This window comes from Globicephala melas, chromosome 17 (genome assembly GCF_963455315.2).
Source record: "Globicephala melas chromosome 17, mGloMel1.2, whole genome shotgun sequence".
In the NCBI taxonomy this organism is placed as follows: Eukaryota; Metazoa; Chordata; class Mammalia; order Artiodactyla; family Delphinidae; genus Globicephala; species Globicephala melas.
Window position 1 is genome coordinate 76,908,212 of NC_083330.1, and position 24,165 is coordinate 76,932,376.

Genomic DNA, 24,165 nt, shown 5'->3' on the forward strand with positions numbered 1-24,165 from the left:
AGCTTGGCAAGTAGTGGCGACTACGTACGGGTTAGCTGTTACTGTTATTTTTTTAGAGCTCAGAGTCAGCAAGAACTGTGCCTGAATCCCAGCTTGCTCGCTAGCGTGTGTGACTCGGGCGCGTAACCCCAGCTGTCTGAGCCTCCCTGCTTCATGTGTAACGCTGACCTCAGGGGCTGCGTGGAGATGTCATGCCTTAGGGCCTGAACAGGAGGGGCTCCTGCTACTGCCCAACCTTCTTCTCCCCACCTGCTAACAAGGCTGATTTTATCTCATCACGTGCACTTTGACTAAGTCACTCTCACCTCTGTGATCAACACAGTAAGCAATTTCTGGGGATCCACTAAGTGCTGGGGCCTGTGTTGGGCTCTGCAAGGAGGCCTAATTAATCAGGCCCAGGCCTTGCCGCCCAGGAAGGGAGCAGAGGGACATTTAGTCATCTCTAATCCCTGAGGCCAGTGCTGTATCGGGGGCTTAACAGAGGCTCATAGGGGGTGCAGAAAGGACAACCAAGGAGGCAGTGTTGGCCCTTGGTGGGTGAAGAGTGTGGGTGGGGGAGGAGCAACAGAGGAGAAGACACAGCAGCATTAAAACAAGGAGAGGGCTTCCCTGGTGGCGCAGTGGTTGAGAGTCCGCCTGCCGATGCAGGGGACGCGGGTTCGTGCCCTGGTCCGGGAAGATCCCACATGCCGTGGAGCGGCTGGGCCCGTGAGCCATGGCCGCTGAGCCTGCACGTCCGGAGCCTGTGCTCCGCAACGGGAGAGGCCACAGCGGTGAGAGGCCCGCGTACAGAAAAAAAAAAAACAAAGAAAAAAACCAAAACCAATAAACGAAATCAAAAACAAAGAGAACATGTTACTTCCTCCCAGCCACTGGGAGTGAGACTTGCTTCTCCGGTAGGAGAGACCCCTGATGGTGTACAGGGTGCTCAGGACTTTCTGGAGGGATGCTCTCTGCTACAAAGAACAGAAAAGCCTAGGAACTGGCTTGCACGGTCAGGACCTCCACTACGTCACATTACAGAAGTCGGGAGCAGGCCAGTTATTTCAGGGGCCTCCCGTCTTTGTGCTTGGCTTCTCTTTGTGTGACCAGTGTCCCTCATGGCTGCAAGAATGGTCGCAGCAGCTCCAGGCCTCACACCCTTATGTATCAAACCCAGAGACAGGAAAAAGGGATTGTTCTGTCTCGGACCTCTTTTTTTTAAATGGAGATATGATTCGCATAAATACAATGTACCATTTTAAAGTGTACAGTTCAGTAGTGTTTAGTATATAACCGTTTCTAAATGTACAATTCAGTGGCACTAAGTATATTCACACTGTTGTGCAACCATCACCAACGTCCATATCCAGAACTCTTTTCATCTTGCAATACTGAAACTCTATACTCATTAAACAATAACTCCCCATTCCTCCTCCCCCTTAGCCCCTGGCAAACACCACTACTTGTGTCTATGATCTTGATGACAGGCACACCTTTTTTTTTATTGTGCTTCTCTTTATTACGCTTTGCAGATGTTGCATTTTTTACAAGTTGAAGGTTTGGGGCAACCCTGCACAGAGCAAGTCTATTGGCACCCTTTTTTCAACAGCATTTGCTTACTATGTGTCTTTGTGCCCCATTTTGGTAATTCTCGAAATATTTCAAACTTTTTCATTACTATATACGTTATGGCGATCTGTGATCAGTGATCTTTGGTGTTACTATCGTAATTGTTTTGGGGCACCACGAACCACTCCCATATAAGATGGTAAACTTAGTCGGTTGTTGAAATGACAACAAAGAACTTAGAATATGACATAAACTCAGTTGATAAAGCAGTGGCAGGGTCTGAGAGGACTGACTCCAATTTTGAAAGAAGTTCTGTGGGGAAAAAGCTATCAAGCAGCACTGCTTGCTACGAAGAAATCATTTGTGAAAGAGTCAGTCAATGCAGTGAACTTCTTTGTTGTCTTATTTTAAGAAATTGTCATGGCCACACCCCAGCCTTCAGCAACCACCACCACGATCAGTAAGCAGCCGTCAGCACCCAAGCAAGACCCTCCACCAGCAAAAAAGTTTATGACTTGCTGAAGGCTTAGATCATAGTTAGCACTTTTAGCAATAAAGCATTTCTAAATTAAGATATATACCTTTTTTTTTACATAATGCTATTGCACACTCAATAGACTTTTACAGTACAGTGTAAACATAACGTTTACATGCACCGGGAAACCAAAAAGTTTGTGTGACTCGCGTTGTTGCCATATCTGCCTGATTGCAGTGGTCCACAACTGAACCCACAGCATCTCTGTGGTCTGCCTCTAAGTTCTCCTTCCGCCTTTAAAGACCCTTGTGATTACATTGGGCACATGGATAATACAGGATGATCTCCCTACATTAGTGTCAGTTGATGAGCAACCCTAATTTAATCTGCAACTTTAATTGCCCTTTGCCACACAACCTCACATATTCACAGGTTCCTGGGATTAGGCTGGAGCCCTTCGAAGCCTGGGTCTGGGAGGATTTATGCTCTTATTTTTTCACTCCTGAAATAAATCTACTTTAGTCGATATCTTCAATATAGATTCAGGAGAGAACACTCAAAAAAGTGTTATTTCCACAGAAAATTAATAGCTAAGCCTGGGCCCTGTGTTCTTCTGTCTCAGTGTTGAGGTTTTTTTTTCAGCAAAAAAAGATGCAGAAAGAACAAGAAGACTCACCTAGTAGAAAGAATCCAGTCTTCGGAGTCAGCGAACCCTGAATTGGAAACTTAACTCCGCCTCTTCTGTGTTACATGACTCCAGGCAAGCTGTAGGGCTGCTCTGAGCCTTTGTGTCACCATCTAGAAAGTAGGGCTGAGACAGCTGGTGAGAGAGAGAGAGGATCGTTGTTCTGGAGGTGACACCGTGGTAGGTGGCACACCAACTGAGCATGAGTAAGTGCTGGGCACCTGGGGGATGGGGGTGGCTACACAACTGTCTCTCCACTAACTACGTGTGATCCTCATTTTACAGGTGAGCACGCAGAAGCAACAGAGTTAAGGAACGTGCCCAAGGAGGTGGCGGGACATGGCCAGCTGCAGGGTAGGCAAGTGGCTCCCGTTTGGCAGTGAGGGAGACGTCACCATCTCACAGAAGGGCCCTGGAGTAGGGCTTGGCAACTTCACTACCAGACCACCACTGCTTCCTTTTGCTTTATAATACAGTTGACACTCATTACTGGTGGTAGTTTTTTAAGTCACCGTTAACACTGAATTAGCAAATCCTGGGCCATTGCTCCTCTGGAACATACAGGGCTAGGCTCCTGCGAACCCCTGGTCACATTTTCATAACCACCGTACATAACTTTGTCTTATGTGTGTTTCAGTTTAAAGACCTTTTTTTTTAATTCACGGAACATATTTCATTTGTCTTTTAAAAACATGTATATTTATTTGGCTGTGCTGGGTCTTAGCTGCGGCACGCAGGATCTTCGTTGCATTGTGCAGGATCCTTAGTGGCGGCACGCAGGATCTAGTTCCCTGACCAGGGATCAAGCCCAGGCCCCGTGCATTGGGAGCACAGAGTCTTAACCACTAGACCACCAGGGAAGTCCCTAAAAACATATTTTTTAAGCCATGATGCAAAATTACTAGAAGTTAATATTACATGACTGTAAATGTGCAAATTTTTCTTTTTTTTTTTGCGGTACGTGGGCCTCTCACTGTTGTGGCCTCTCCCATTGCGGAGCACAGGCTCCAGATGCGCAGGCTCAGTGGCCATGGCTCACGGGCCCAGCCGCTCCACGGCATGTGGGATCTTCCCGGACTGGGGCACGAACCCGTGTCCCCTGCATTGGCAGGCGGACTCTCAACCACTGCATCACCAGGGAAGCCCAAATTTTTCTTTTTTTAAAAAAAATTTTAAACTATCATTTTTAAAATTAGTTAATTAATTTATTCTTGGCTGCATTGGGTCTTCGTTGCTGCGTGTGGGCTTTCTCTAGTTGCGGCGAGCAGGGTCTACTCTTCATTGCGGTGCGCGGGCTCCTCGTTGCTGTGGCTTCTCTTGTTGCGGAGCATGGGCTCTAGGTGCTTCAGTAGTTGTGGCACTTGGGCTCAGTAGTTGTGGCTCGCGGTCTCTAGAGTGCAGGCTCAGGAGTTGTTGCGCATGGGCTTAGTTGCTCCGCGGCATGTGGGATCTTCCCAGACCAGGGCTCGAACCTGTGACCCCTGCATTGGCAGGTGGATTCTTAACCACTGCCCCACCAGGGAAGCCCCAAATTTTTCTTTTTTATTAATTATTATTATTTTTTAATTGGAGTATAGTTGGTTAACAAGGTTGTGTTAATTACTGCTGTACAGCAAAGTGATTCAGTTATACATATATATACATTTTTTAACATTCTTTTCTATTATGGTTTATCATAGGATATTGAATATAATTTTCTGTGATATACAGTAGTAAAGACATTTTCTTTAATATGTCTTGTTGATTCCTTAATATTGAACTCACAAAGAAACTTGGGATAGCCATGGAAAATTATTTCCCCGAAGCTTTTTCTACCCGAAGTTTGCAGCTAATATGGTTATAATCACAGTGCGTGTATGACGTCATAGCCTGCTCTTGTTTAACAAAAGCATTTCTCATGCTGTTGCCAGTTATGTATAAAGATCATTTTCAAAATCTTTATGTAAAGTTTTTATTCCTGACATTAATAACTCCATTCTCTCCCCCACTTTACAACCCTAGAAAGAAAATTCAGCCAGACTAATGACAAGAGATAGTGGAGGGCAGGGGACAAGTGTGCCTCATTCTGTGTGTATGCATCTCATTTAAAAAAAAATAGATTTATTTATTTATTTACTTATTTATTTTTGGCTGCACTGGGTCTTTGCTGCTGCATGCGGGCTCTCCCTAGTTGTGGTGAGCGGGGGCCACTCTTCGTTGTGGTGAGTGGGCTTCTCATTGTGGTGCCTTCTCTTGTTGCGGAGCATGGGCTCTAAGCATGCGTGGGCTTCAGTAGTTGCGGCATGCAGGCTCAGTAGTTGTGGTTCATGGGCTCTAGAGCGCAGGATCAGTAGTTGTGGCGCACAGACTTAGCTGTTCCTCAGCATGTGGGATCTTCCCAGACCAGGGCTCGAACAAGTGTCCCCTGCATTGGCAGGCGGACTCTCACCCACTGCGCCACCAGGGAAGCCCTGCATCTCATTTTTAATGACTATACTTGATCCCATCAGGGTTATGCCACTGTGTGCTTAACCAAATGCCTATCATTGGACAGCTGAATTGTCCCATTTTTACTGTTATAAATAACACTGCAATGAACATCTTTGTGCATAATGATCTTTCCAAATTTCGGGTGATTTCCTTAGAGACATTCCCAGGGGCAGAATTCTTGGGTCAAAGGCAAAGGCCCTCGAAGGCCTCAGATACATATGCCAGAGAACGGTTCAGTAAGTCGGCACAGTTGCACCCTCCGCGGTGTGTGTCTGAGAGCCCTTCCATACAAGCCACATTCGTTAAGAAGTCACTGCTTCAAAAAAAAAAAAAAAAGAAGTCACTGCTTCATCTCATCATCCTTATTAATCAGACTCTTTGAAAATCGCCCCAAGAGCTTCCGATCAGCAGGAGCTCCCACAGGGTCGCCACACTGAGCTGACACAATTCCAGGCTGAAGGGAGGTCTGTGGCATTTCACGGGGTTCACAGCCCCTGTGCTGCAGCTCAAGCCTCCTTCAGACCCCGTGGGAAGATGGGCAAACCTGATGACACAAGTGCTCGAGATGCTGACGTGGCCCTTCCCTAACTCTACATGGAGGCAACAGTGCCTTCTTTGCCCCAGACTGGCTTTTCCTGAATGCGCCCGCTATGCCAGCTGGAGTTCCCTGAATGTTTGCTCGTGTCTTGAAATTAAGGCAAAATCTCTCAAGAGAGATTTTCTTACACACACACACAAACTTATTGCTCGAAAGACAAAAGACCTCTTAAAAAAAAAAATTAAGGATTCCCCTAAAGGCTAAACATCTTGTCATATAAGAAACATAAACTAATTGGCGTGCATTCTAGGCAAACCAATCTAGCCCTGACACATATCTGGAATCTGTCTCTTGTTGTGGGATGCTGGCTCACTCCCAGTCTGTAAAATGACATGAAACAAGCTTTCCGATGGTTCCTTTTTCCTTCCTAGATGAGAAAGGGTCAAGGTGGTTGGTTCGTGCTATGGCAACAATATTATTTGTCACCCTCGTTAGGACACTTTTGAGAGTGAAAGGAAAGTTTGTTAATTACTACTCTGGCTCAAAAGATGTAAACCAGGACCTTCGCTGCAAACCAGGACACATGCAAACACTCATCTGGTTAATCACAGGGCGAAATGCATGAATGGATGGCTGGTTAGACATTGATCTACTGCAGGCTCGGTGCCAGGCACGGGGGAGGTGTCTTTTCACGCTGGCTCGCTGGAGACGCACACCAGCCGCCAAATGGGGGCTGTTCTTTCACGGCTGGGGAGGGGGGTGGGCAGAGAGCCAAAGCAACTGGCCCAGTGCCACACACACAAGCAACCCCTGCCCCTCCGCCGGGAAGTAATGAAACTGGGCACCCAAATGAGCAGCAGGACAAAAAGTGCTCCCAGCCAGGGCCGGGGCCCCTGAGGACCCTGTGCTGTGAGGCATGCAGACCCCGGAACAGGTTGCTGGGTCTGAGGCCGAGAGCTTTGTAGACACCTCCACCTGGGCAGAGTTCAGTTCCCGGGAGCTGGGGCGGAAGGCTCACAGTGGAGGCAGATCTGTGACATGAAAGCTCCACGCAACCTTCACTGAGGGAGAACCCCCCCCACACTCCCCCTCCCCGCGCCAGCTCTCAGCGGGACAGACCCCAGGCTCCTGCCTCCTGGCCCCCCAGGGCCCGCCTACAAACCAAGCTACTCCAGGTTTCCAGCCTGCCCTTAACCCAGACCCAGGAAAGTGCTGGGTTCTGATGAGAAACACAAAAGGAGACAGACAAAAGGGGTGTTAGTGACCCAGGAGAGAATGAGCAGGGCCGCCTGGATAGGCATCTGGCCATGTGGGCAACACATGCGTGCCCTGGGGGACCTGACTCCCCCCAGTTATTTCTGAGCCTAATCGCTGGCGGGTGGAATGAAGAGTTATATAGTTTGTGAATCAAGAGGTAAATTGTGTAAGCCCAAGGGAGGGCATGGGCCATGGGGATAAGGGTAAGATTTCTACACCAGAGCTGGACCCTGAACCCTTTTGCACCGCCTCCCAGCTCCGACCATCGGGAATCTGGGCTCAGGGCCCTCCCTCCCTAACCACAGCTGCAAGTCCTGCCTGTCCTCTCCAACGTGGGCGCTAGCGCAGCCGGCCTCGGGAGCACGATTCCTAGTTGGATCTTCCGCCTGGAGTTTACTTGGCACCCCCGCCTTCATATGGGCTGTTCCTTCTGCCCAGAGGGCCTTTCCCTCTCTGCGTGGCTGGGGAACTCCTTCCTGCTTGTCCTTCAAGGCCCAGCTCCAGGCGGAAGGTCTGGAGGGGCAGTGGCCGAAATCGGGGTGAGGCAGGGTGGTGGCTGTACACACGAGGTCTCACCTCATTTTCCTTTTACAGAACTGCTTCCTCTCATTTTCCTCTATACTCAAGAAGTGTTGCTTTTGAGGAAGAAAAGGATTACTTGTAATGATGACGATGAGGATGCCAAGTGGGGCTTCCCTGGCGGTCCCGTGGTTAGGATGCCACGCTTCCACTGCGGGGGCCACGGGTTCCATCCCAGTCGGGAAACCAAGATCCCGCATGGTACCGGGCAGCCAAAAAAAAAAAGGATGCCAAGTCCCAGGTCAGATTCATCTCTACTGTGAAACTCACCTTGCCCCACCAGGCGTCTCGGCCTCTTACTTCTCGGGGCCCCCTGTGCCTTTTCTTCAGGAGGCTGATCATGGTTCGTGACTGCGTGCATTTCTGCTGTTACTTGAATGACGTCTCTCACCCCCACTGGCTCCATCAGAGCAGGGACAGTGTCTTTCCTTTTTTTAAAAAATCAACTTCATCGTGATATAATTTCATATGATAAAAGACATCTATTTTAAGTGTAGTTTAATGAGTTCTGGCAAACGTATACACACTTGTAACCAACCATCACAAGCAAGATACACAACGTTTCCACCATGCTCCCTGCGGCCAGCCCTGTCCCCACCCTGGCAGGCAACCAAGGGTCTGTTTTCTGTCCCTATAAATTCGTTTTGCCTGGTCTGGAATTTCACATGGGTGGAGTCACGCAGTATGTCCTCTGCTGGGTCTGGCTTCTTTTCTGTAGCGTAATGCTTTTGAGCTTCAGCCAGGTTGCTGCGTGGCTCAGTGGTTCTTTGTTTATTGCTGAGTCCCTTGTACGGATGAGCCACCATTTGTTACACTCCATCTGTTTGTGGGCATTTGGGTCGGTTCCATCTTTAGTCATTATGAATAAAGCTGATATGGACATTCAGGAACAATCATCTGTGTGGACATATGCATTTGTTTCTTTGGATAAATATTGGGACTGGAACTGTTGGGTCACGTGTAATAATATGGCTAACTTTTTAAGAGCTGCCAACCTGTTTTCCAAAGTGTCTGTACCATATTACTTCGTCAGCAGTATCGTGGGGGAGCGGCGGTCGCTAAACATTCTCTCCAACACTGGGAACCACCCGACCGGGCCTCCTCATGCAGAGTGCACATCCTCAGCCCCTGGCCCAATGCTGCCCACCAAGGGGACTCAATCGATCACTACGGAATGCATGAGTGAATGCACTTTGCTTTGTTATTTTGTTATCATTTTCAAACCAATGTTTATTCCACTGCTCTGGGTGGTTTTAAAATTTATTTATTTATTTTTGGCTGCGTGAGGTCTTCGTTGCTGCACGGGCTTTCTCTAGTTGCTGCGAGCGGGGGCTACTCTTAATTGCGGTGCGCGGGCTTCTCATTGCGGTGGCTTCTTTTGTTGCGGAGCACGGGCTCTAGGTGCACGGGCTTCAGTAGTTGTGGCTCACGGGCTTAGTTGCTCCCCAGCATGTGGGATCTTCCTGGACCAGGGCTTGAACCCGTGTCCCCTGCATTGGCAGGCAGGTTCTTAACCACTGTGCCACCAGGGAAAAAACACTCGTGCTGGGTGTTTTTTAATCTTTTGTTATTTTTAATAATTACACAAATAATACATGCTCAGGGTATAGAAATTAGAACAGTAGTGAAAAAATAATTTTAAAATTACCCCTTAATCTCTCCATCCAGAGACCCATGTTCCAGGCTCAATATTGGGCACTGGGAAAACAAAGATGAATAAAGCACACTGACTGTCTGCAGGGGTTCCACAGGCTCCAGCTGCCTGGACAGGGGCCACACATGGGGTCAGCCAGAGGAGGGGGGCACACAGGGGAGGCAGTGAGGAAAACCTTCAAGGGGGTGGAGAGGCATGAAGAAGGGACATGCGGGGGGCCTGGTGGACAGTGGTGGCCAGAAGTGGGCTCATAGGTGTCTGGGACTTCCCAACCCCAAGGCTAAGAAGGATGCTGCCCGGTTGGTCCCGCTGCCCCGCTGCCTCCTCAAATGCTGTGCGCCTCCGTGCAGCCACAGGGCACCGGCCCAGGACGCAGAGTCATGGAGGAGGCCGGCCCCTGGGTGGGCCCCTGGGTGTGTCCATGCTTGGGCACAATCTCCCCAGGAGGTCACAGCCACCTTTGCGGACTCCTCCTCCGGGTCCCAAGCGCTGAATAACCAGGTTGGCTGGCTCCTTGGACCTCCCTTCTCCACCTACTCTCTTTCCTTGGTCGCCTGACCAGCCTCTGGGCTCTACACATCATCCATCCAGTACTGACACTCATATTTCTCTTCCCAGCCCTGCAGTCTCCCCTGTGCCCCGAGCTTGGGCGTCCGTGGTATAGCTGCCTGTCTTCCCATCTGGCATCTCCCAGCCATCTGTGCCCCTGAAGGAACTCCTGACACCCCTGGTTCCCAAAGCTGTTCTTTCTCCATTCTTTCCATCCCAGAAATGGACACCACCGTTTGCTCTAGTCCACAACCAAGGAATCATTCTTGATTCCTTTTTCCCTCCTACCCACAACCAATCTACCACTAAATCCTATTGATTTCACCATCCAAACACTTCCCAAAGCCCTCCAGGTTTCTGTATGTCCAATGCTACCATGCCATTCAGAAACACCAGCAATTCTTGTCTGAACTGCCTCTTAACTGCTTCCATGATTACTACACCCCCAAGTTAAAATCATGCATCAGCCAATGACTTGTTTTTGTAGAAACAAAACTTCATCCCACGATTCATATGGAATCTGAAGGGACCTGAATAAAAATAATCTTTAAAAAGAAGAACAGGGCTTCCCTGGTGGCGCAGTGGTTGGGAGTCCGCCTGCCGATGCAGGGGACACGGGTTCGTGCCCCGGTCCGGGAGGATCCCACATGCCGCGGAGCGGCTGGGCCCGTGAGCCATGGCCGCTGAGCCTGCACGTCCCGAGCCTGTGCTCCGCAACGGGAGAGGCCACAACAGTGAGAAGCCCGCGTACCGCAAAAAAAAAAAAGAATAGAATAGAGAGTCCAGGAATAAACCCTTGCATACACGGTCAAATGATTTTCAGCAGAAGTACCAAGACCACTCAATGGTGAAAGGACAGTCTTTTCAGCAAATGATGTTGGGAAAACTGAACATCCACCTGCAAAAAGAATGAGGGTGAATTCACCTTATACACAAAAACTAACTCAAAATGGATCTAAGACCACAACTTAAGAGTTAAAACTATAAAACTCTTAGAAGAAACAGGAAAAAGCTTCATAGCATTGTATTTGGCAATGATTTATTGGCTATGACACCAAAAGCAGAAGTGACAAAAGTGAAAAATAAATATGTTGGACTACATCAAACTTAAAAATTTGTGTGCATCAAGGAACACAATCAAGAGTGAAAAGGCAGGCGTGGAATGGGAGAGAATATTTGCAAATCATGTATCTGATAAGGGGTTAATATCTAGAATAAAGAACTACAACTCAAATACAAAAAACAAACAACTGATTAAAATATGGGCAAAGGACTTAAATAGACTTTTCTCCAAAGAAAATGTACAAATGAGGGGATATACGTATACAAATAGCTGATTCACTTTGCTGTACAGTGGAAACTAACATAACATTTTAAAGCAACTATACTCCAATAAAATTAAAAAAAGAAAAAGAAAATATACAAATGGCCAATAAGCCGGAGAAAAGATACTCCACCTCACTAATTATGGAAATGCAAATCCAAACCACAATGAGATACTACTTCACACCGACTAGGAGAGCTATTATCAAAGCCAAACAAACAAAAATGTTGGCTAGGGTGTGGAGAAACTGGAACCCTTATCCATGGCTGGTGGGAACATGAATATTGTGCAGCCACTGCGGAAAAAACTACGGATGTTCCTCAAAAAATTAAACACAGAATTACCATACGATCCAGCAACTTCACTTCTGGGTCTGTGTGTGTGTGTGTGTGTGTGTGTGTGTATATATATCCAACAGTTAAAAGCAGAGAGTGGAACAGATCTTTGTACACCCATGTTCACAGCAGCATTAGTCACAGTAGTCAAAAGGCACCAGCAACCCAAGCACCCATGGATGGATGGATAAACCAAATGTGGTCCATCCATAAAATGGAATATTATTTAGACTTAAAAAGGAAGGAAGGACTTCCCTGGTGGCGGAGTCGTTAAGACTCTGCCTACCAATGCAGGGGACACGGGTTTGAGCCCTGCTCCAGGAAGATCCCACATGCCGTGGAGCAACTAAGCCCGTGTGCCACAACTACTGAGCGCAGCTCTGGAGCCCGTGAGCCACAACTGCTGAGGCCACGTGCCACAGCTCCTGAAGCCCACACACCTAGGGCCCATGCTCCGCAACAAGAGAAGCCACTGCACTGCAACAAAGAGTAGCCCCCACTCGCTGCAACTAGAGAAAGCCCGTGCGTAGCAACGAAGACCCAATGTGGCCAAAAATAAATTAATTAATTAAATAAATTAAAAAGAAATCCTTCTAAAAAAAAAGGAAGGAAGTTCTGACATGTGCTACAACATGATGAACCTTGAGGTCATTATGCTCAGTGAGCTAAGCCAGTCACAAGAGGACAAATGCTGTGTGATTCCACTTATATGAGCGACCTGGAGTAAAGTTCATAGAGACAGAAGGTAGGAGGGTGGGGCCCGGGGCTGGGGGAGGGGAGGGGGGGTTAGTGTTTCATGGGGCCAGAGTTTCACTTTGGGAAGATGAAAAAGTTCTGGAGGTAGATGGTGGTGATGGCCGCACTGCAGTGTGAATGTACTTAATGCTACTGAACTGTTCACTTAAAAATGGTTCAAAAGATAAATTTTGTTATATTTTGCCATAATAAAAAATTTATCCAAAAAAATCATATATCAGCTCTCATCTGTCACTTTTCCACTGAAAACTCTCCAATGACTTCCCACTACTCCAAGCTGGACCCTGAGGCTCTGTACAGTGTGGCTCCCGGAAACCTTTCCCCTTGGCCCAGATTGCTCCCCGCACCAGATGCCAGCCCCTCCCCTTCCACTCCCCACATGAAAATCTCTGCAAGCTGCCTGCCTGCCAGCAGCCATCACCACGGTGGGCTCTGGGTTGCCCACATTATCCCTGTATTCCGGCCATTATCTATAATGACAACCTGGCATAATTATATTTTTACAATTTGTATAACTACATTCTATTGAGCTAAATGATCATTATTATCATTATAAAATACTTATTAAGCACTTCTAGCCATGCAAATCTAATAAGAGGTAGCCTCAGCTCTTAAAGATCTCCCTTCCGAATTCCATCCCAAATTCATTTCAACTTTGGTTATTCCTCCTTCCTGGAGAAGGAACAGGGAACTTCTATGTTTTTTGCCTGGGGCTTTATATGCATATAAACTTTATACCATATAAGCTTCTCAGTGATGCTGGGGAGCAGATGTGATTAGCCTCATCTTACAGATGAGAAACAAGAGAGTCAGACTGCGGGAGCTAGTCATTTAGTAATTTAGGTCTTTGTGATGGCAAAGCCTTTACCACTCCTCTCATGTAATGTGATAGCTTGGCTTATTAGGAAGGGCTTCTTTTTTTTGGCCTTATTTACATCTTACATGCTAAACACTGTGCCAGCCCAGTGGGATAAACACACAAGTAAACAGATCTTTCTAAAACAACGTCCTAAGTCGGGGGTCACAAACTCAAATGTTCACAGGAGCCAAGCAGGCAGTGGAAATGGTGAAGCAGACAGGTGAGTGATAGAGAGTGGTGGGGACGGTGGCCAACCCAAGAGCACGTGACTCATCTAACTACGACAGCCAGCTTTGCCATGAGGCAATGTGGGGTCATGTTTTCTGCCCCTCCCACTCTTCCAGTTAGATTTATAAGTGAAATCTCCAGAATTTTAAATGTTGGCAACTTTGGCAGGTACTGGTCATTGTCTAACCTACAACCATTCCCTGCCTCAAACCTCACCTCCCACCCCCTTAATTTTTGTCCGTAGGGATCAGATACCCTTTGATCTCAGGAAGATAGCCCCAGGGGATAAATCTTAATTGGTATAAAGCAATCCTAGCAGTCTCATTCCCTTTGGCCAGTAATTGGTCTCAGGTCCCAATTCTGACAAATGAGATGTAAGGGGAAGACTGCTAAGGAGATCTCCCCTTCCTTAGTAAAAAGACAAAGGCTTGAGACCTAATGAGGAAAGAGCCTTTTGCCTACGGCCCTTTCCCCTTGCTCCTGTCTAATGCAGTGATGAAGTCCAGAACAGCAGTGGCCTTTTTGGAACCATGAGGCAATAAGCATGAGGCCTAAAACCAACATGCCAAGAATGACAGAGCAGAAAGATGGAAAGACCCAAGGTCTTTGATGACATCCTTGCTGCGTCAGCACCAGATGCGGCCATGGCCACTATACATAAGCTCAATAGAGCAAGCACTGGATAGTGCCAGAGGGTGGCTGGAGAAAGAGAACAAATGACGTGTACAAGAGAGGCATCCTGCCGCTTGTTTATTAAAGGCCTCCTGTGTAGGAGCCCTTTGGTGAGTATGGACATGGGCTACACCTCCCCTCACATCTCTCCTCATTCTGAGAAGTTCATCCACAAGCCCCTTCCCCAGACCTTTTTGTCTTTAAGCCTCCAGTCTTGTTCTTTCCAAGTTCCCAGACCATCTGATAGCTGCTGCCCCTGCACTGCTGTAGATCCTGGACCTCTGGCTTTCTCTCCGCCCAGGCAGGTGGGCTTCTGGGGGAAGCCCTTCACCTCTGTCTTTCGGGCACACTGGGGGAAGCCCTTCACCTCTGCCTTTCGGGCACACTGGGGGAAGCTGTTTCGCACGGCATTCCACGTCTGCGTGGTGCCAGCATATTTACAAAGCAGCCTATGAACTGGGTCTGCGTCTTCCTTCTTCACTCTTCTGCCCACAGAGAGTCCACTGAGGCCATTGTTGTGGGGTGTGGGGGGATGGAGCAGGTGCCCTGGGAGTCTCAGCCACCTGTTCATGTGACTTACTTGTGCTTCTGGGACCTGCGCAAGGCTGATAGCATCGTCCACATCGACCTCCCCGCGATGGTGGAGTGTGGCATGTGGCTCAGTGGAGCACGTCACACCCAGCTCAGCTCACACACTCACGTGGAGTCTGGCATTTGGTCTCTACCAGTGTCCAGCAGAAAATCTGGAGCTGTGGTTCAAATGGAGAATAGTTATTTGCAGAAGATATGTCTTTGCTCCAAGCCCCTGAGAGTCTGTGCTATGACTGTTATTGGGATCTGCCAGAACTTCTTACCAAAGACACCCTGGCCTAGAACTGCAGTTATCTCGTGAATGGGTCAGAGCAGCACACTGAGATGATGTTCAAGTAGTCTTTAAAAGTCAGAGAGCCACCAGCACAGGTCACTCCAAACCTCACTCCACTGGCTTAGCTAAGCAAGCTGATCAAGCCCCTCCTAGCTGCTGGAGCGAACACACACCGAATCCAGAATCTCTGGTAAATCGGCTATATTGATAAATTCAGCCCAAACCTACATTAAACTCTGTCCACCTAGACTGGTGCCGTTACAATCCATTCACCTCACACTCCCCAAGTTTCTGATGATAAATGCATGAACATGCTGCAATTCTTTCACTGTGTGAACATCTCCTAAATCGGGCTTTGCTGTTGCTTCCCTGGGGCATGCTGGGATCTGACTCCGGTTATGGATTGGAGTTAATGAGGGGGTGACTCTTGAGAAGACTCAGCATCCCTGTTGCCAGGTAAGCACAGATGAGCTCATTAATAGGACTTCAAGCAGGAGAAGACTGATCTCAGGCAGGCAGGGGGCTATTTCCACTGACAAAGGGGCTCAGAGGGATGGGGGGTTAAATGTTTGCTTGTATCCTCCCAACTGTCCCTTTTCTAATTCTCAGGACCCCTCTCTTCCCAATAAACAGCCTAACTTCACAGAAAAGCCCAGGTGAAGCTGTGAATTCAAGCTCTGTCATAATTATGCCTCAGGTAGGATTAAAGGCAGGTGTGACCTTTAGCCCCATTAGCCCTGAGGCTACAAAAGATAAGGAACGGCTTAGGGCTTGATCTGAGAATTTATAGTCCGAGCTTTCAATTTTCTTTCTGAAATCTCTCCCAGTCTCACGAGAAGCCCATCCCACAAGGCTCCACCGACTTGGGGCAGCCTTGTCTTCAGCGAGCCGTCCATCCAGGCAATGGCAGGTGACAACTTAAGTGACTGTTTGGCCAGGGCATGCTGCCAGGGAGGTCATCCCTGCACCAGCACAATCAGATCAGATAACCAGCCCCAGATTCCCATTTTCGTGGGTCTGTTTCCTGGGACCAAGTACATGTGTTTCAACATTCAACCAGGAAAGCAGAAACTTCTTTAGATAGTTCAAACAGAGAGGGATTTAATGCCGAGAATTGACTTCAAGTGTGTGGAAGAGCTGCAGGAGCACGAGGGGGCCGGTGCTGAGGTGCTGCTCAGAGATCAGGACGCTGCTACTACTCCTGGCTGGGGGCTGGGCCCACACTCCCCGCAGACGCCCCCCACCCAGTGCGGATGACTCACTGTAGCCACACTCCCCCACCACCCCCATCCCCACCTCCCCCCCACCTGCTGCCAATGCCTTCACACAACCGTAAAACGATGTCTCCTCCTCCATCCACAACTGCACTCTCTCACCTGGGTCTCCCACTGGCAGAATCTAACCAGAAGCCAGCTGGCGGAAGATTCTGGGAAGTGTAGATACCCGCCTCCCAGCACCCCGGGTACAGATACAGCAGGGAACAAGGAAGGCAGCAGAAGCAATGGGCACACCTGAGATGTCGTGAGGGTAAGTGGGCTGATGGATAGGTGCACCAACCACAGGATGATCGGCTAACTCACCGTGATTTTTCTAGTGCAGGGAAGCTCTGACGATCATAGATTCCTTCATTCTCCCACTGTCTTAGGTTCGAAGCTTGTTTCCTTTTTTTGAATGCTGAGCATTTCCCCCCTTTTCTGCAGGTTTGTCTTTGCCGCACTCCTTACTTCTCAAAATGATTAGTGACCAGATGCCCTGGCAGTTCCACAACCTGAGCTTCTCACCCTCCTTGTCTCCTTGAATTCTTCTCTTTTCTGAGCCTTCCTCTTCTGTCCTCTTTCCTAAACTTAACCCATCCTGCTCTCAAACATGCCAGAAGAGAATGACAAACCTGATCAGTAACCTGCTAGAGAAGCAAAACATCTAGAGACTGAAAAACGTCAGCTTGCTTCTCGTGTGGACCCAAGGACCCTGTTGCACAGCTAGCTTATGGAGGAAAGGCACTCCTTTGCTTTGGAGCTGAATCCTGGAGGCTGAGGCAGCACCTTCTATCTCCGCTCTGCACAGGGCATGGTGCCATTCAGTCATCCCTCGGCAAGCGGGATGAGCTTTTACGTTAGATCCACTCCCTTGCTTCAAGCCTCTTGTGGCTTTCCATTGCTCTCAGAACGAAAGCCAAGCTTCTCACCGGCCTGCCCGAGCGGGTGGCGCCCAGCTTGCTCATCACATCTCCAGTGCACTCTGCCTCACTCACTAAGCTCCAGACACACTGGCCTTTTTATTCCTCAGATTTGCCCAGGCGTCTTCCTTCTCAGGTGTTTTCCCACAGGCTATTCTGTTCAGAGTGCTCATCTTATCCCAGCCCTTCTGCATGTCCTCCAGATCTGACCTTAAATCTCACTTTTCAGAGAGGCCGTCTTATCACTCACACTGGTCTGTTTCCTCATAGCACTTACCACAGGAGGTGTTATTTTTCTTGTCTCGCTTGTACTTGAATCTACGCTCCGCTCCGTGACAGCAAGGACCATAGCTGTCTTGCTCGCTGCCTGTACCTTTCCTTTGTGCCTAGAAGTGCCTGACACGTACTGGGTGCTACTGGACCAAGACCTGAGGTCACAACGGTGAAGATGACACTGTCCCTGCGTTCTCGGCCTTCACCTTCTAGTGACAAAGCACACAGCAGGCGCTAAGATGACTGGGGCATCACGGCTGAAGGTAGATGGGAAAACTTTTCTGGCACTACAAACGTCAGCAATCTGGGTCATCTGGGCTCTCTGGCCTTTGCTCCTCTCCTCAGGAAGGCTGAAGAGCAGTGATTTTCAGAACCCACTAAACTTGCAGAAACACGCTGTGCAAGTATGCATTTTATATTTTGTAATCATTACCTAAGTGATGGACAAAATGGAAATCAGAAAGGTTAAACAAGATCTATTTTTAATTTTCCAGACTCCTTTCATATGAACTTTGAAATCAAAGTTGACTGGAGTGACAGGACCTTGCAGCAGGAACCCTGAGACTTTACAGAGTAGTTTAGGCTTTTGCAGGGTGCTGTACAGTTGACAAAAAGCTTTCTCATTCTCAGCTCCTTTGATGCTCCCTGATGACCTGTGAGGGAGGCAGTGCTGGATGGATGGGGGGGACGACTTTAATCTTCATGTGCCAGGCATGTTCACACCTTTTAACAAACCCGAGACAGGTGCGACTCTCCTGTCTCATCTTTGCAAATGAGGAAACAGCGGTTCAGAGAGAGTACTTGCTTTGCCCGGGGTCACGCTGTTGTGAATGGTGGGACAATTTTATTCCACCTCCTAGCAGTATTCAATCCAGCTGATCAGTTTCTCCTTTCAGAAGAACTTTCTTCGACTGACTTTATGGACACACGATCTCTTGGTTTTCCTCTTACTCAATGGCCACTTCCTCCCAGTTTCTTTTGCTGGATTTTCCTTCTCCTCTCCATCTCAGAATGCTGCAGTACCCCAGTTCGTGGTCCTTAGATCTTTCTACTTTAGCCACACTCTCCTCCCAGGTGCTTTCATTCAGGTCCTTGGTTTTAATTCCCACCTAGACAAGGGTGGCTTGTAATTCACTGCTCCAGCCTGAACTGCAGACTGGAATAGCCAATTCGCTCCTCAACATTGTCACGAGGGTTCACAGGCAATTGAGACTTAACTTGCTCCAAACTACGCCTCTGCTAAATTTGCTCCTCCCGCAGGGTTCCCCATCTCAGTAACAGCACTACCATCCTTTCACTCATACTCCACATCACATTAGCAAGACCCTGATTAAATAAAATTTCTGTTTTAGGGAAGGACAAGGAAAAAAAATTCATCATAAAATTCTGTTTGTTTGGGCCTCGTCCCTCTCTCCCTAATGTGCTGTATGCATCTGCGTTAGCGCTACGCGTTAGCGCTCCTCAAAGATGGCAGTGCCTGCTCAACCATAAAGATCAATTTTTTTTTCTTTCTTCTGACGCTAGCAACGTAACTTCTTACAAGAACATTGTTCTTTCCCAGCTCTGTAGGGGGTCATGGTGACTTGCTGCCCGCTTTGTACGTGCTTACCTGGTCTATGTATCCTTGGTGAACTTTAAGGGAAACATCAGTACGTCATTTTGATGTACGATCCTTTGTCTCAAAAATGTACAGACTATACTTCTAACGGGAGGAAGAGCTCTCAGAACTTTCTGAGAATCTGCTTCCTAGGTGATAATCCTCAGTTTGGCTCGAATAAAATCCCTTTTCTTCTTAATTTGATAGTTAATTGAATTTTCGTCGACAACCGTTGGCTCTACAAATTAGATCCCCAATCCTACCCTACTTCTACCACCTCGACTGTAGTCTAACCCATCGTCTGCCTCCATCCCCGTTACAGCTTCCTAACTGCACCCTCTGCCCGCCTCCGTTCTCACCCCTCTCCGGTCTATTCACACACGGCAACCTGAGTATTCCTTGTAAAACTTAAGTGGGACCACCTTACTCTTCCCCAGGCCTCCCAACTCTCTGGGAAAGAATTCCATGACGTACAAGGCCCTATCTGGTCTGGCCCATGGCTACTTCTCATCATTCTTCTCCTAGCTCATTTCGTCGTAGCCACAGTGGCATCCAATTCATCACCTGCAATCACCTTCTACTCTACAATCTCTTTGCTTCCACCCTTACAACCTCCCTATCCTCACGACTCCCCTCTGGTCTATTCACACTCAGCAGCCAGAGGGATCTTTCGAAAACTTAAGACACAGCCCATCATCCCTCTGATGCTTCCCATTTTTCTTAGAATAAAATCCAACAGGACCTAGTCCCTGGCTACCTCTCAGACTTCACCTAGCACACCTGGTCCACACAGCGGTCATTTTGAGCTTCTTGAAAGGCCTTTGCCTGTCGCTCCTTTCCCCCGGCAAAGCGCTTTCTCATAAACAGGGCTCTTTTCTCTCTTCGCTGCCCAGCCTTCTCCTTTACTGACCCGGTTTCTATCTTCTTACACTGCTTTGTTTTCCTTCATGGTACTTCTCAGCATCACACAGGTAGAACCCCCACCCACGGTCGCCCCCCACCCCCGCCCCGCCGAATCTGCTGGCCGCCCTTCCGCTCCATCTGCACAGCCTCGGGGTCGCGCGGCATCACGGGGCTTGTAGTCCGTCCCGCGGACGCGCCTCCCGACACTACAACTCCCACGGGGCAGCGGGACGCCGCTCCCGCACCGACCGTGTAGGCCGGCCACCTCGCGGCGGGTAGGGGCTGCCGCTGCGGGGGCGGGGCGCAGAGATGGCGGACGTGGTCGTGGGCAAGGAGAAGTGCGGCGAGCAGCGGCTGGTGTCGCTGCCCCTGTCCCGCATCCGGGTCATCATGAAGAGCTCCCCCGAGGTGTCCAGCATCAACCAGGAGGCGCTGGTGCTCACGGCCAAGGCCACGGTGAGGCGGGGAGGAGTGAGGAGCGTGGGGCGGCGGTGGGGCCCACCCGGAACCATCGCGCCCCGCCGGGCCCCGCGGAGCTGCCCAGTCCCCTTCGCGTGCGCGCGCGCGCCCTTTTGAGAGCCGTCTCATTCCCCTCCCACGCCGCGCGCGCCCCAGCTCCCGCGCGCGCTCTTCGCCCCGCCCATCCGGCGCCTCGCGCGCCCGTCTCCCCGCCCACTCCGCTGCCGCCCGCCCACTCCGCTCCCGCCCTCCCTCGCGCGCCCGTCTCCCCGCCCACCCCGCTCCCGCCCTCCCTCGCGCGCCCGTCTCCCCGCCCACTCCGCTCCCGCCCTCCCTCGCGAGCTGGTCGCCACGCCCACTCCGCTCCCCCCTTCCTCGCGCGGGTTTGGCCTGGGCGGTAGCGTGGAGGCGCGCGGGCCTTGTTTGGTGTCTCCCCCGCCTTTTCCAGTCACCGTACTCCGGGCCCCAAAGCCTCTCCTTTTGTCGCTTCCGGCCTGTTTCGCGGCTTTGGGCCCCAGCTCCTCAAAACGGCTCATTGAGAGGGCCGGCGGCTCCCTCAGGAGGTACGGCCCGGCCCAGCCGCTCGCCCACCCTCTCCCAGTCTCCTGGGCCAGAATTGAAGTAATTTCGGGGACCTCAGTTTTAGTCCCCTCCTAGGTCCAGATAGATGATTTTGTCTCTTAATTTGGTCTAGGTAGGCCAGACCTTCCTGTTCTTATCCTGGGCCAGGTTTCTGCTGCAGAGTCTCCCTCACTTGCTTTAACTTCCCTTCGAGTCTGTTTCCCAGGCCGGCTAGTTCGGTAGACGGTAGACGGTGTCCGGTGCGGTGAGTTGGTCAGAGCTAAGGGAGGGGGGGATCACGTGGTCTTGGGATAGCTGTACAGTTTCGTTCTGTAGGTCTTAAGGAATTAAGAGATTTGCAGGCACTTCTTATTCCCTTCTTGACTAACTTCGATGGAGTTAAAGTAGAACAGAGAGGGGCTCAGCTCAGGTGGGCTGCCCTCGGAAAGGTGTCCGGGCAGAATGGCAAGCTGACCATTTTTTACCTTTAAGCTAGTGACTGTTACAGTTGTCGGCGGGCCACCTTAGACACAGTGTAGTCAAATACAAGACTAAAAGTCTGTTCCTGGCATAGAATTTTTGGATGGTCTCTTGCCAACCCTTCTAACTAGAGATTGGGCATTAAACAAACACGATTCCTTGTTGTATGGCTTTTAAATATTTTTCATAAGTTAGAAATCTAAAATAAACTTTCGAGGGCTTCCCTGGTGGTGCAGTGGTTGAGAGTCCGCCTGCCGATGCAGGGGACACGGGTTCGTGCCCCGGTCCGGGAAGATCCCACATGCCGCGGAACAGCTGGGCCCGTGAGCCATGGCCGCTGAGGCTGCGCGTCCGGAGCCTGTGCTCCGCAACGGGAGAGGCCACAACAGTGAGGCGCGCGTAGCGCAAACAAACAAACAAACAAAATAAAATAAACTTTCGGGAAATTCCTGCTGCCCTGCCAATTTTAATTCAGCCTTGCTTTCTTTCCGACCTCGTATGTCTCCTTTCTCCAATGATTTTCTGCAATTCGATCAACCAAGATAATCTGAAATCATTTAACTTAATGTAATTAAAAAGTAAGGTCTGTGGTAAATTTTCAAAGCACACCTTTCATCTTAACTTTCTCATTTTGTTTTAGGAACTCTTTGTTCAATATCTCGCCACCTATTCCTACAGACACGGCAGTGGAAAAGAAAAGAAAGCACTCACTTACAGTGATTTATCAGATACCGCAGAGGAATCGGAAACGTTTCAGTTTCTTGCAGGTACTTAGCCTTTGAAACATTCTGGTTAAAAAACAGCTTTTTCCCTGCTTTTTTTCTGCTTTCACTGAAAATGACATTTTGCTGCTGTCTCCAGGTGTCAGAGTTTACCTGGCATGGGGCGAGAGTTTTAGTTTTGTTCAGTGGAGCATGTTTGTAATGCAGTTCACCTAGAGCAGGAATTAAGTTGGCACCTGCACGGGGCTGTCTGGGTGGGTGTGGGAGCCGGGCAGCCCACCCCCTCAGACTCGTCCTTACTTGGCTGGGGAAGCAGAAACCCATAGTTGTTGCTGTGGAACAGGCTGTGTGCACCACAGCTAAAAAAGAGCGTCCGGTGACCCTTGGGGCCAGCCGCTGTGTCAGGTGGGTCGGGCAGGGCTGCTCCTAGTGGGTGCCGGCACAGAGCAGTGTGGTTTGCAGCCACTGGAATAGATACAGGTGTTGAGCCTTCGTCCAGAGGCAGTGCTGGTTTCCTGCTATGTAGTCAGAATTTTGACTTGTCTTGGAACCTGTTTTGGAGGTCATAGCAGGAACTAGCACGTTTGAAATTTGCATTGCTGATGTTAGCTTTATGTTTTTAAGATATATTACCAAAGAAGATTTTAGCTAGTAAATATCTGAAAACGCTTAAAGAGAAGAGGGAAGAAGAGGAGGAGGAGGAGAATGACAACAACGATGAGACTGATGACGATGAAGCAGAATCCTAAAGCAGAAAGAAGTGCTTTAGAGATCAGCCTGGTGAGGACCCTCATGGATCAGCACCTTTGCTCTGGAGCAGGCATTAGTCTGTTCACGCTTCGGAGACTTCACGTACATGATGTTCTTTCCTGGCTGAGACCAAGCATAATGTACCTCTGCCATAAATAGCCCAAAGGAAAGGAACACAGACAGCAGCTTCTCTTCCCCAGGCCCACACTGCAGCTGGAGTGGGAGAGGACCAAGAAGGGGCTGCGTACCGTGAGACACAGCCAGCCTGCAGCTGTAAGCTATAGGGGCAAAGACAACTTTGCTTAACTTTCTAGTTTACAGATAGATTTTGAAGAACTTCTAAATATCAGTGTGTAAATTCACATATGTATATTTTGAAATTCGTCCTTGTGAACAGCTAGATCCTGTTTTAGCTAAGTGTGTAGTCCCTGGGTAGTATGTTACATTTGCATTTTCGTATTTGAAGAAAATTTATGGCTTTGTATATGTCCAAATACTGCATTTTTTTTTAACTGTAAAGAAATAAATTTTTCTTTTTTAAAAGCTGTATATATTTTTATAGTGAAATGTTTTATGAAACTAGTTTTAGAACCCTCTATTATTCTAATGCCCTTCTTATTATCTGGAAACATTTGTGAAATTTTAAAATGAGTACTTTCTTCTTTTTATTTTTCCTTTTTATTGGCGGCGCCGTGAGGCATGTGGGATCTTAGCTATCCAACCAGGGATCGAACCCACACTCCCTGCAGTGGAAGCGCAGAGTCTTAAACACTGGACCACCGGGGAGGTCCAAAACTGAGCACTTTCTAATACTTTTATTCCTGGAGAAAAATTTCAAGTCAAATTATTAGATCAAATACAGTAAGAAATATTACCTCTGTGTAAGCACGTTTTTCTTAAAAAATTATAAAGCATTTTGTATATTGAAGATCTCGTTTTACTGTTCCTTTCTTTACACCTATAGTAGTTGTCTTTACTGTCCACAAGAGAAAACCATAAGCCCTATTTTTTTTCACATAGGGTAAATTTTGGCTTTTGCCTTTTCTTTTTTTTCTTCCAATTGAGTTCGAATTTTCATCCAGTAGAATCACCCTTTAATGTCCATTCTGTTGGTTGTGTAAGCAGTCAATATATAGAACAGTTCCATCACCCCAAACATTCCTCTGTATACCCTTGGAGTTAGTTCCTTCCCTTATCCCCAGGCAATCAATCACTGATGTTTTCTGTCCCTCTTGTTTTTAAAATTTATTTTAAAATCCACTTTTTGGTGTACAGTTCTGAGTTTTGACAGATGCAGAGTCATGTAACCACCACCACAATTAAGATACAACAGTTCTGTCACCTCCCCCAAATTCCCTCATGGTTAAACTCCTTCCTACCCTTTACCTTGGCAGCCACTGATCTAGCTGTTCTCTGCCCCCAGAGGAGGAGTCAGCAGACGTTTTCTG

The 24,165-nt window shown here is 48.7% G+C and overlaps 2 protein-coding genes across 5 annotated transcripts in view; one reads left to right on the forward strand and one right to left on the reverse strand.

Moving 5' to 3' along the window:
• The window catches only part of TRAPPC9 (trafficking protein particle complex subunit 9), a 539,837-nt gene extending 520,038 nt beyond the window's left edge, over nucleotides 1-19,799 (reverse strand). For all 4 annotated transcript variants that reach the window (XM_060287242.2, XM_060287245.2, XM_060287244.2 and 1 more), the window contains exons 1-2: nucleotides 16,377-19,799; nucleotides 14,512-14,680 (exon numbers count right to left, since the gene is read on the reverse strand). In XM_060287242.2, coding sequence (XP_060143225.1) covers nucleotides 14,512-14,585 — 74 coding nt within the window. In that variant the 5' untranslated portion in view covers nucleotides 14,586-14,680; nucleotides 16,377-19,799. The remainder of the gene's footprint in view (nucleotides 1-14,511; nucleotides 14,681-16,376) is intronic.
• A 160-nt stretch (nucleotides 19,800-19,959) lies between these two features.
• On the forward strand, nucleotides 19,960-23,266 carry CHRAC1 (chromatin accessibility complex subunit 1). Its single transcript, XM_030875896.2, has 3 exons — nucleotides 19,960-20,201; nucleotides 21,886-22,012; nucleotides 22,592-23,266. The coding sequence occupies exons 1-3, from the start codon at nucleotides 20,055-20,057 to the stop codon at nucleotides 22,714-22,716; spliced, it is 399 nt and encodes a 132-aa protein (XP_030731756.1). The 5' UTR covers nucleotides 19,960-20,054; the 3' UTR covers nucleotides 22,717-23,266.
• The last annotated feature ends 899 nt before the right edge of the window (nucleotides 23,267-24,165 follow it).